This window comes from Bidens hawaiensis, unplaced genomic scaffold, assembly GCF_021521415.1.
Source record: "Bidens hawaiensis isolate Kalapana, Puna unplaced genomic scaffold, B.hawaiensis_p1.1 tig00013116_1, whole genome shotgun sequence".
Classification (NCBI taxonomy): domain Eukaryota; kingdom Viridiplantae; phylum Streptophyta; class Magnoliopsida; order Asterales; family Asteraceae; genus Bidens; species Bidens hawaiensis.
Genome location: NW_027492106.1, coordinates 404,180 through 415,568, shown reverse-complemented (window position 1 = coordinate 415,568; position 11,389 = coordinate 404,180). Strand labels below are relative to the sequence as shown.

The 11,389-nt window shown below is 33.0% G+C and overlaps 1 protein-coding gene across 3 annotated transcripts; it reads right to left on the bottom strand.

Annotated features, from left to right (window-relative positions):
- Nucleotides 1-2,699: 2,699 nt before the first annotated feature.
- Nucleotides 2,700-10,297, bottom strand: LOC143543295 (uncharacterized). 3 transcript variants are annotated; one of them, XM_077035651.1, is made up of 14 exons: nucleotides 10,149-10,297; nucleotides 5,794-5,847; nucleotides 5,643-5,658; nucleotides 5,455-5,522; nucleotides 4,799-4,829; nucleotides 4,655-4,716; nucleotides 4,467-4,566; nucleotides 4,322-4,369; nucleotides 3,785-3,841; nucleotides 3,649-3,705; nucleotides 3,430-3,569; nucleotides 3,138-3,331; nucleotides 2,925-3,043; nucleotides 2,700-2,884 (listed from the first exon to the last, which is right to left on the bottom strand). In XM_077035651.1, exons 1-13 carry the CDS (start codon nucleotides 10,211-10,213, stop codon nucleotides 2,979-2,981), a joined length of 957 nt encoding a protein of 318 aa, XP_076891766.1. In that variant the 5' UTR covers nucleotides 10,214-10,297; the 3' UTR covers nucleotides 2,700-2,884; nucleotides 2,925-2,978. The 3 variants fall into 3 exon arrangements, with proteins under 3 accessions (XP_076891766.1, XP_076891764.1, XP_076891765.1); XM_077035649.1 differs by lacking the exon at nucleotides 10,149-10,297 and adding an exon at nucleotides 5,981-6,596; XM_077035650.1 differs by lacking the exon at nucleotides 10,149-10,297 and adding an exon at nucleotides 5,981-6,596 and having other exon boundaries at nucleotides 4,799-4,826.
- Nucleotides 10,298-11,389: the final 1,092 nt, after the last annotated feature.

Here is an 11,389-nt window from a genome sequence, read left to right as displayed (position 1 = left end):
CACATTCATAGCAAGCACAACTGTTTGGCATAATTTGATTTCTTTGGATGGATTGTTATTGAAGCTGTTGGGTTCGGAGTGGTTATACACGAATGGGTTGGGGTTGCCGGTTCACATGGCTTCAATTGGTTCTACAATTGGGGCATTACGTCCATCTTTACCATACCTGTGACCTACTATCACTCGACATTCTTCTTTCTGCCGATAACTATATTTTCCACACTTAGGGAAGGACCCTTCATGCGGTTCATGTTTTCACACCAGAACTAGTCTTAGTATAATTCTGGGTTGTAGGACCTACCTACTTATTCAAAAGCCTATCTTGCACTATACCTTTATCATTTCTCTTCTTTAACACTCGACGTCTCACCTAACGTCCTTCCAGTCCGCTTCCCATAGCGTCAAATATATCAATGCTGGCTTGTGACCCAACCATTCCAAATGTTGTATATTTTACAGGATTGACTATACTCCTTGTCGATGGAGTTAGTACCCAATATAGCGCTCACTTCGCATAGTTTCAGGAGTAATTAGTCATGTTACCAGACATGACAATTTCCTTCAAACGATTAGCGTGTTCTAAGTGATCAGCACACAACATTTCTATCCTCCATAGCTCAGTTTCCAATCTCTGAACTTAATTACTCGAATAGAAGTGCTCTAGCACAAGAATTTTAAATTCTGACCATATCGTCTGAGTAATAATTTTCTAACTATAATTTTGTACCATCGTGTTCCATCACGATACAACATAATCTACCAACATATCTGTAGCATATTTCGCTACACAACGTTCTAGACTCTTACCAATATCCTTAACCATTTCGATCTTTTCTATCCACTCGCTATTCTATTCCTCCCTTTACCATCAGTAACCGATTAATAATTTCCTTAACACCACCAACAAACATATCCTTCATACCGGATCTAACCCATTACGACTACTATTCATGTTTAGTTTATAACTAATACTTGTAGTCATAATAGTATTCGGTGAGACATTATCACTCTTAGTAATAACACTAAGAATTGAAATATTCATAATCATGTGATTGCTCGATCTATAATTCTGTGATCACATTTGCATCAACACTAGCAGTGATCTGTGATACGACATTCGGTATCATCATCTGCTATCTTTGAGCAATCAACTGAATCATATCAATCTCCATCATTGGAGTTACTCTTTTTATGTCATTCTACCGTACCCATCCCGTACGCAGTAATCAATATTAATCTCACCGTATAACTCGTTACCAGCTCAATCATAACAGCATGTACACATACACACCAAATATTATCATACATATTAAACATACCAGTATCTAGTATATATGTCCCACAAATATAATAACATATGGGCTTATCCTGACGTCGGTTAACGTTTAAATATGTTTTATAATCCTTGTCACCAACTGACATATAGATCTTTCTCAACAAAGATTAATGTTTTAATATGCTTGATTTCAATATCCTTTTGCATGTCAGCATAACCGATACATGCTCACCGTGAGCACCAAACGATTACGTACTACGGAGTTATAATATCCGTGTCTATTTGTATCTCCGGCGTACGCGGTATACCACCAACGAACGAACAACCAACCACTTTTATCACTTCATTTTCGTCAATTATAATTAGGGTTCCTAAGTTTTAATTCATCCATCTTTATCTCCATTTTTATCTTCACCAATTCCTCCAAACCAACCCATCTTCGTCAATTCATAAACCAACCCATCTTCACCAATTATAAAAAATCATACTGACATACAACATACATTTAGAGAGAGACCCACTTCAGATCTCTGAGATGATTTCAATTCCAATATAGAGAAAGAGAAAGCAACCATTCCATTCTTCTTCAAGTAGTTGACACACGCACACACACACACTGTCTCCATCCTATACACATCTACTCCTACTGTATGTTTTACAAACCCTAGCTCTAATCAGAGTGATGGACGATGTAACAGGCGGTGACGCTAATATACGGCTGCCGTTGGTCGAAACGACGCCGTTGACGGTGTCGGCATCTTTCAAGGACGGTGGAGAAAGAGACAGCAGCCGTCGTCGGAGCTGGTCGCCGGAAAAACAATAAACGCCAAAAAAAACCGGCGTCACCGCTTCATCGGAATCATCACCGGATCTCCACATTGTCGCTGTGAAACTCTTCATGGATAGACAGACGGGAGAGGGGTGCGGCGGGAAATGGGTGCGACGTGGAGGGTGCTACGGGGGGTGGAGGTGCGATCGTGGAGGGTGAGCGGCTTGATGATGATGATTACTGTTAACTTAGTTCAATAATATGAAGATGAAGATTACTATTGTTACTATTGTTGAATAAATTCTTGAATCTGGGAGGTTGTTGAATATGATGAATAAGATGTTGAATAAATTCGAGCTGCTATTATGAATATCATAATAATAATATGATTATTATTATTACTATTATTATTATTAATATTAACCTATTACTAATATATTATTACTATTATTATTATATTTATTATTTACTAGAAGAAGATTACTAAATTACCCTTACCATTCAACAGTCAACGCTTGGTCAACTGACGGTAGGAGTCAAAAAAAACCCGTCAGAGAAATACAATGGTATAACATGCGCAAATTCTTTTTCAGTGGTCAATCCATCTCGCGACGATATATTCCAGGGAGGCAAACAGTAATATTCTCTTTTTCAGCAGTTGCATGATAAAACATCAAAGCAACAGGAGCAATCTCGTCTCTGTTGCAACTGGCTAAACAATAATATATGGTTTCCATTCAAGCATCATTCAAATCAACCACACAAGCCATATAACATAGCACACATCCAACTTACCGTTCATCATCCAACATGACATGAAAAACACAAACACGACAAGTCTTACACAAAAAATTCAAACACAAACACGACAAGTCTTACATAAACATTAACACAAAACGAAAACCCAACACTTTAGACTTTATGATATAAAAACTAAGGCAGGAAAGCCTCGTTGAACACACGTTCTGCAGCATGCGGCATCCCAATCTCCAAATTCCCTACCAAACACAACACCATTATCCATTATGTAACATCATACTAAAATAATAAAATTAACAATACCATAAATATTTGTTTTGTTAACAGGCATACCAGTTGGATAAGATGGTGCCCAAGGGGAAAGGTTCATATCAAGCATTTGTCCAAACTCAGCTCGTTGAACATTAACACTCACATTCACATTATTCTCATACTCTAGTCCAAACTCAGTTTGTTGAACATTAACACTCACATTCACGTTATTCTCAGACTCAATCACAGCACTGGGGGTCACATGTTCATTTTGTCTGCACAAAACACACTAGAAAGATTACAATTTTATCTAATAACACACGCATGCTCTATACAACCAATCACAATACATGTATAATGTATTCATAATTACCTCGGAGAGAGAAGCCCACCGAAGTTCAGGAAATTCACAATTTGTACTTGTGGCTCTCTTGGTGGAAGCCAGTCAAAGATAATGCCAGGGTTTGACACGACCACGTTGTTGTTTACCGGTGTAAGAGGTAAAGCAACAGCCTATACAGAGAAACAATATGTGGCAAAGTGAACAAACTAAAAGACATTAAAAATGTAATATGTAATTTGTAAGACGAACCTGTGAACTTGGCTTTACCATGTTGTTGTTTACCGGCATAAGAGATAAAGCAACAGCCTATATAGAAAAACAGTATGCGATAAAGTGAACAAACTAAAAGACATTAAAATTTTAATTTGTAATTTGTAAGACGAACCTGTGAACTTGGTTGTACCATGTTGTTGTTTACCGGCATAAGAGGTAAAGCAACAACCTATATAGATAAACAATATGTGAAAGTGAACAAACTAAAAGACATTAAAAATGTAATATGTAATTTGTAAGACGAACCTTTGAACTAGGATGTACTATGTTGTTGTTTACCGGCATGAGAGGTAAATCAACAGCCTATACATAAAAACAATATGTGAAAAATAGAACAAACTAAAAGACGTTAAAAGTGTAATCTGTAACTTATAAGACGAACCTGTGAACTTAGCTGTACCATGTTGTTTGCCGGCATGAGAGGTAAACCAACAGCCTACACAAAAAAACAATACGTGACAAAGTTAACAAACCAAAAGACATTAAAAATGTAATCTGTAAATTGTAAGACGAACCTGTGAACTTGACTGTACCATGTTGTTTACCGGCATGAGAGGTAACGCAACAGCCTATACAGAAAAAAAAATATGTGAAAAAGTAAACAAACTAAAAGACATTACAAATGTAATATGTAATTTGTAAGACGAACTCGTGAACTTGACTGCGCATCCGCATTGTTGAATTTCTTCAAAGCTCGCTAAACAAATGAAAGAAAATTCTGATTATTATTATGTTTGTTAACTATGGTATATGATTTTGAATTAATATTAAAACATGTAGAGCATGTAGTGTACCTTGCGAGCACAAACATGCTTTAAAGTCTCCTCAAGGATTCGTTCGCGGTACTCAGCCTCACTCAATGTTGAAATTTCAGAAGGGTCACCTTGATATACCCTATTGAATTCGGTTTCAATGTATTTAATTATATATAAAGTTTTATATCAATGATAATTTAAAAACAGTTCTAAAAAGACATATATACTTAATCTGTTTCTCCAGTTCTGCTATATAGGACTTGCAGTGGGCGGTTTCTTGTTGAAGTTCCTGTCAAAAAGTAATATATAGTTAAAAGATTTGAAGGATTTATTATTGTTGATTTAATAAGTTTCAGATTGGGATTGTCTACCTCAAGTTGTGAATCCTCACTTGCTGAGCTGCTAACGAAACCAAAAAGAACAAATTAGTTAAACTCATGCTTTTGCGAAAGAATAAATTAGTAAATACCATAAAAAAAACAAACGTACTTATTTTATTTGGCATGAAAAGGTCTAGGTTTGTATGAAGGCTGTAAACTTGTTTAGGATGCATAAACTTGTGCAAAATATTTTTTTTTTACTTTAAAAAAAAAAAAAGAATTGTTACCCCTTAAATTTATCAGAATTTATAAAGTGACATTAAACGCTTTTGCACCAAAAATAATCTTATTTTGAATAACTAAAGAGGTATAGAGTCTTTATTGTATAAACTATGTGTTTGTTAGACAAGTTAAGGGAATTTAATATTCAAAAACTAGTTTGAGGAACTATTTCCTTTATTATTAATAAATTTAGTAACTCTAGTGTACTAAAATTAAATTGAGGGACTTTTTTATGTATCTATTATAAGTTTTGAATTTTCGTATAAAACACGAAAGTATCGGTTTTTTTTATGTTATTGACCTTTTGTGAAACAAAACCAACATTAAATTAAAATCAAAATACCATAACTAAAAATAGAAACACAAAAAGGTGAACAATAAAAAATAAATATAGTTAATAGTGAATTAAATAAATAATTAACAACCTGACTTGGATCTGAACTTGGCGATCTTGTGCATCTCTTTCTAACTTTCCGAGAGCTCTTTCGAGATACTAAAGACACATACAGATAAGCGTTAATTAATTTAACTTGAACCAACATGTGTTTTTTATAGATACATCGTTTTGCAGTTTTTAATTTTTTTATGAAGGCTGCCTGGGTAAAATATGTACCTCTCTGTTTTGCAATCTTTAGTAAGTTTTATATTCACCAAGATGGATCCAGAATGAACATGAAGAACAATGACAAAAATAAAAATTAGAGTAGAATCATTAATAATTTAATACCTAATAATTTACTAGAAGCATTAACACTAATGAATACCTTCCCCTTTCATGACCCGGAAGATTAACATATCGCGACATAATTTCTTCAATGCTATCATACATCCAAATCGAAATTAAGGTAAGTAATCAATAATTCTTAAACGCAACAGTTCAAAATAATGTGAATCAATTGTGGAGAAAGAGAGAGAGAGAAAGGGAGGGGGGGGGGTAATTTATTTATTTACCTTCCCTTTCCTGCATAAGTGCTAGGTTTTCCTGCGGGGGAAAACATTATCAATGCTACATCCACGTCACACAATACAGATAGCTCATAAGCTTTCTTGATGATCCCATTTCTTCTTTTTGAAAACGTCACTTGCCGATTTGTTGAGTTTTCAATTTTCTTAATCGGTAGTTTAGCCCTCCCCATTATTTGATCGGAAAACGAACAATTTGCACCGATGATATTTGTTTTCTGGGGTATAAGAGGAAGAAGTGAGAAAGAAAGAGGTGAAGGTGATGAATATATATATGAAGAAATTAAATGACTTTTGTCGGGGCTAGGCAAAATAACGTATGAGAGAGAGAAAGGTAGCGGTGCCCATCTGTGTCACTTGGCAAAAATAAATGTTATACATAGCTAGTAAGCTTTGTGGTCAAATGCGTAGAGTGCACCCATGGTGCACTCAAGATGCGCATTGATCATCTAGAAGCTTGGCACAATTGCGCAAACAAAAAGCAGACAACCTTGTTCCTAACACAAAAAAGAAAAAAACGGTGCTCAAGGCGCAAAAGGATCACCTAGGCACTAGGCACACACAAAAAAAGCACATGATTGCATACATAAAACAAAAAAAAGAAGAAAAAACGCACTCATGTAACGCCCCGAGCTCGGTGCCCTACATTGGGTGTTGAATTTACTCATAAACATAGTTCTAAATATCAGAAAGATTAAAAATTTCACGGAAACATTAAACTTCAACCATATATTACATGATCATCTAAATCCCATCATAACATTCAAACACTTGTATTAAAACATAACGTAAAACATCATAACATTCTTCTCAATATGCCAGCCACTTCAGTCCAATGTCATGTGTCCCTTTCAAGCCAACTATTTTAACCTATTTTCCTGCGCACGCACTAAAAGTCAGCTACGTTGAGTGGTTTTTAGTTAATCAGGCAACATACGTTACTTACACATACTTACATACACGTAACCGAAGATACATATTATATACTTAACTTATTTACCTTCCTTTCACACATTCATACATGTATACTTTCATTATTTTAACTTACTTTCATCAGTTGGTACGTACATAATCATTTTATGTTTTAAAGAGTCCTTCACTCTATAACATTCGTTTATATTATTATGTTCTGCAACCCTTTAATATTCGCAGATATTATTAGGGTCTGAAACCCTTTAACCATACAACCATACATGCAGTTCTTTACATATATATACTTACATACATACTCCTAACCGTTTCTATCCTATCCATATATCATTCATAAAAAATACACCTATCATACACTTACCACTTTAGGTACGTGTATTAACTAATCGCATCGAGTATGCTCACAACCCAAAAAAAACAAGAAAGTGGGACTAGAAACTCACATGGATCTTGTTTCTCTCAGAGTTAATTATAACACCCTTCCTTAACTATGCATGACTAACTATGTAACATTTATAAGTATGAATTAACTAACCCTAACCAGATCATATTCTATGTAAGTGAAACCCCTAACGAACGGGGTTGGAGTTAGTGATGTCATTTTAGAACCCATCCTAGTTTTAAAAACTTTAAAAACAATTGTATGGATCAAATTAAGAACATATCATTAACTCAATAAACAAAACAAGTTATTATGCTAAATTGATTTTTCTCTCTGTTCCAAACAAATCATCTATCAAATTAATAACTCTCTTCCAATTTCTCTCTCTTATCATCATTTTCGTTTTCAAGATCAGTAATTCATTTTTTAGTTATCATATTTTTTATTGTGCTTTAAATGTACATGATCTCACAATTTTAAAGTTATCTATTTAAAATATTTATGTTTTAGCTTAAAATTTAACTCCTCTTTACTCTCTATGTTAAAAGAATTTTTTTAACCCACAAGAATTTTTTAATATGTTGAGTATTACAATGATTAAACTTCTAATATGTTTTCATTTTTAAATTTTGATAGAGGCATATTCTATGAAGGGAAGACATGTAACTCATTTACGTTATAAGTACTACCAGTGGTTGTCACTCTCATATCATGCTTGAAATGCAAATGTGTTTTATATGTTACTTATGTAATTTGTATGTTTGATATATGTAATTTGTGTATTGTATATTTTCTGTATTTTGAGAATTTGAATACTTGTGTATTTTGTGTAATATATATATATATACACCTTGTTTAGTATAAGTAATTGGTAATTTATTTAATTTTGTGTATTTCGTGGTTGGGTAATTAATGTAATTTGGCTAATTTGTGTACTTTTGTAATTTGGGTAATTTTTGTAATTTGGGTAACTTATATTGTTAGTGTAACTTATTTATTTTTTCACAATATGTACCATGAACTATATTAGACATTATCATATTTGCTTATTAATCATTTTCTTTTTCTTAATCTTGTTGCTTACTATGTATTAGGGGGTGTGCATAAAACTGAATTAACCGAACCAAAACCGAATAATCGAAAAAACCGAACCGAAGCATTAACCGACGGTTAATTTTTTAGTTTTTCGAAAAACCGATTTTTGGGTTTAGGTTAGGTTATTCATTTTAAAAAAACCGAAAAAACCGAACCGAACCGATTAATTGAACCTATGTTTTCTACGTATTTTTTAAGATGTTATGACCAGAAACAAAACACCAAAAGAATCCACTATTGATGGTAATGAAGATCATGAAGATGATCAAGATTGAGTCTAAACTTTGAAGATGAATAAGACAATGAATGAAGATTTGGGAAACCTTTAGTTTTTTTTATTAAGAACGTTTTTTAAACTCTACCACTCAAACAATTTTGTATTTGTTTGGTTCAACATAAAACGTGCCTATTTTTGTATTTTGAATTCAATATGTATGAGGTACTCTATTTTTTTGAATTCTATTTTTTTGTAATGTCTACTCACAATAAAAAAAGCGAAAATAACCTAAACCGAATAATCGAATAATCAAATAACCGAAAACCGATTGGTTGATATTCTAAAATAACCGATAGCTTAGGTTTAGGTTTGGGTTTCACCCAATAACCAAACCGAACCGAACCGTGCTCACCCCTACTATGTATCTAAAATAAATAACAAATATTTATGAAAATAAATATACTTTTTTGAATAGTATTTAGCTTTAATTTAATCTATTATATATAAAAAAGATGGTTGAAAGATAACTTACCAAAATACCCTTCCAGTCATTTTAAAATTTTATTTCTCTCTCATCCTCTAGTTTTTTATTCATATTTAATTTCATCTACAAAAACCACTTCACAATTATATATATATATATATATATGATTGATTTCATTTATAAACCCTTTTAAGTTTTAAAAACTTAAGAACTTACTGTATGAACCAAATTAAAACACATTACTATTTCTTTAAAATATTATAAGGATATTTTAGTCTTTCATTTATTTATCTTTCTTCAATCATTATACAATTATTAAACTATTTCTCATTTTTCATTGACTGTCTCAAAGTCATTAATTTAAATTATTAAATAGATAATATTAGTTAAATAAAAGACATGAAGTTTATAAAAAAGCAATTAGTTGTTGTAGATTAAGCAAAACTTATTAAACTTGTTTTATCAAAAGATATGGGTTTTAAATTTTAAAATAAGATATGGTCGTTTCTTTTTATGAGATTGACTTGTTTTCCTTTTCTTATTTTATGCAAGGTCCCTGTCTCGGAGCCCTACATTGGTGTAGGATTTACTCTTAAACACAGTTCTAAATATCACAGTGAATTAAAACTTTTCGCGGAATTTAATAAGTCAACCATATATTACATAGCATTCCAACACTCGTCTTAAAATCATTCGAAATTGTCTAGCAAAATAAAAGCATAACGGAATATAACATCATAACATTCTTGTCAAGATGCCATCCTTTTCAGTCCAATGCAATGCCATATGCCATCCTTAAGCTAGCTGCCTTAGCTTATTTACATTCGTGGATACTAAAAGTCAGCCACGCTAGGTTAGTTCTAGTTAATTAGGCAAACATACATTACCTTCACATACTTGAATATACGTATATCATACATCCAAATCGAGATTAAGGTAAGTAATCAATAATATTTAAACGCAACATTTCAAAATAAGGTGAATCAATTGTAGAGAAAGAGAGAGAGAGAGAAAGGAAGGTGGGAGGGGGGGTAATTGATTTATTTACCTTCCTTTTCCTGCATAAGTGCTAGGTTTTCTAGCGGGGGAAAACATTATCAATGCTACATCCATGTCACACAATACATATAGTTCATAAGCTTTCTTGATGATCCCATTTCTTCTTTTTGAAAAAGTCACTTGCCGGAATGTTGAGTTTTCAATTCGATAGTTTAGCCCTCCCCATTATTAGATCAGAAAACAAACAATTTGCACCGATGATATGTGTTTTCCGAGGTATAAGTAAGTGAGAAAGAAAGAGGTAAAGGTGATGAATCTATATATATATATATACGAAGAAATTAAATGACTTTTGTCGGGCTAGGCAAAATAACGTATGAGAGAGAGAAAGGTAGTTGTGCCCATCTGTGTCACTTGGCAAAAATAAATGTTATACATATCTAGTAAGCTTTGTGGTCAAATACGTAGAGTGCACCCATGGTCCACTCAAGATGCATAGGGATCATCTAGAAGCTTGGCGCTATTGCGCAAACAAAAAGTAGACGACCTCGTACCCAACACAAAAAAGAAAAAAATAGTGCTCAAGGCGTAAAATGATCACCTAGGCACTAGTACACACAAAAAAAGGACATGATTGCATACCTAAAACATAAAAAGAAGGAAAAACGCACTCATGTAACGCCCCGAGCTCGGTGCCCTACATTAGGTGTTGGATTTAGTCATAAACATAGTTCTAAATATCATAAAGATTAAAACTTTCACGGAAACATTAAACTTCAACCATATATTACACGATCATCTAAATCCCATCATAAAATTCAAACACTTGTCTTAAAACACAATGTAAAACATCATAACATTCTTCTCAATATGCTAGCCTCTTCAGTCCAATGTCATGTGTCCCTTTCAAGCCAACTATTTTAACCTATTTTCCTGCGTACGCAATAAAAGTCAGCTACGTTGAGTGAGTTCTAGTTAATCAAACAACATACGTTACTTGCACATAATTAGATACACGTAACCGAAGATAAATATTATATACTTAACTTATTTACCTTCCTTTCATACATACATTCATACTTGTATACTTTCATTATTTTTACTTACTTTCATCAGTTGGTACATACATAATAATTTTATGTTTTAAAGAGTCTTTTGCCCTATAATATTCGTATATATTATTATGTTCTGCAACCCTTTAACATTTGCAGATATTATTAGGGTCTGCAACACTTTAACCATACAACCATACATGCAGTTCTTTACATATATATACTTACATACATACTC

Excerpts from the sequence above, each read along its gene's own strand:
- LOC143543295 (XM_077035649.1), bottom strand. The coding sequence starts at position 6,165 with ATGGGGAGGGCTAAACTACCGATTAAGAAAATTGAAAACTCAACAAAT. Across the intron at positions 5,848-5,980 it reads ACTTATGCAGGAAAGGGAAG|CATTGAAGAAATTATGTCGC; the intron begins GTAAATAAATAA and ends GATGTATGATAG. Across the intron at positions 3,842-4,321 it reads ATGCGCAGTCAAGTTCACGA|GTTGTTGCTTTACCTCTTAT; the intron begins GTTCGTCTTACA and ends TTATCTATATAG.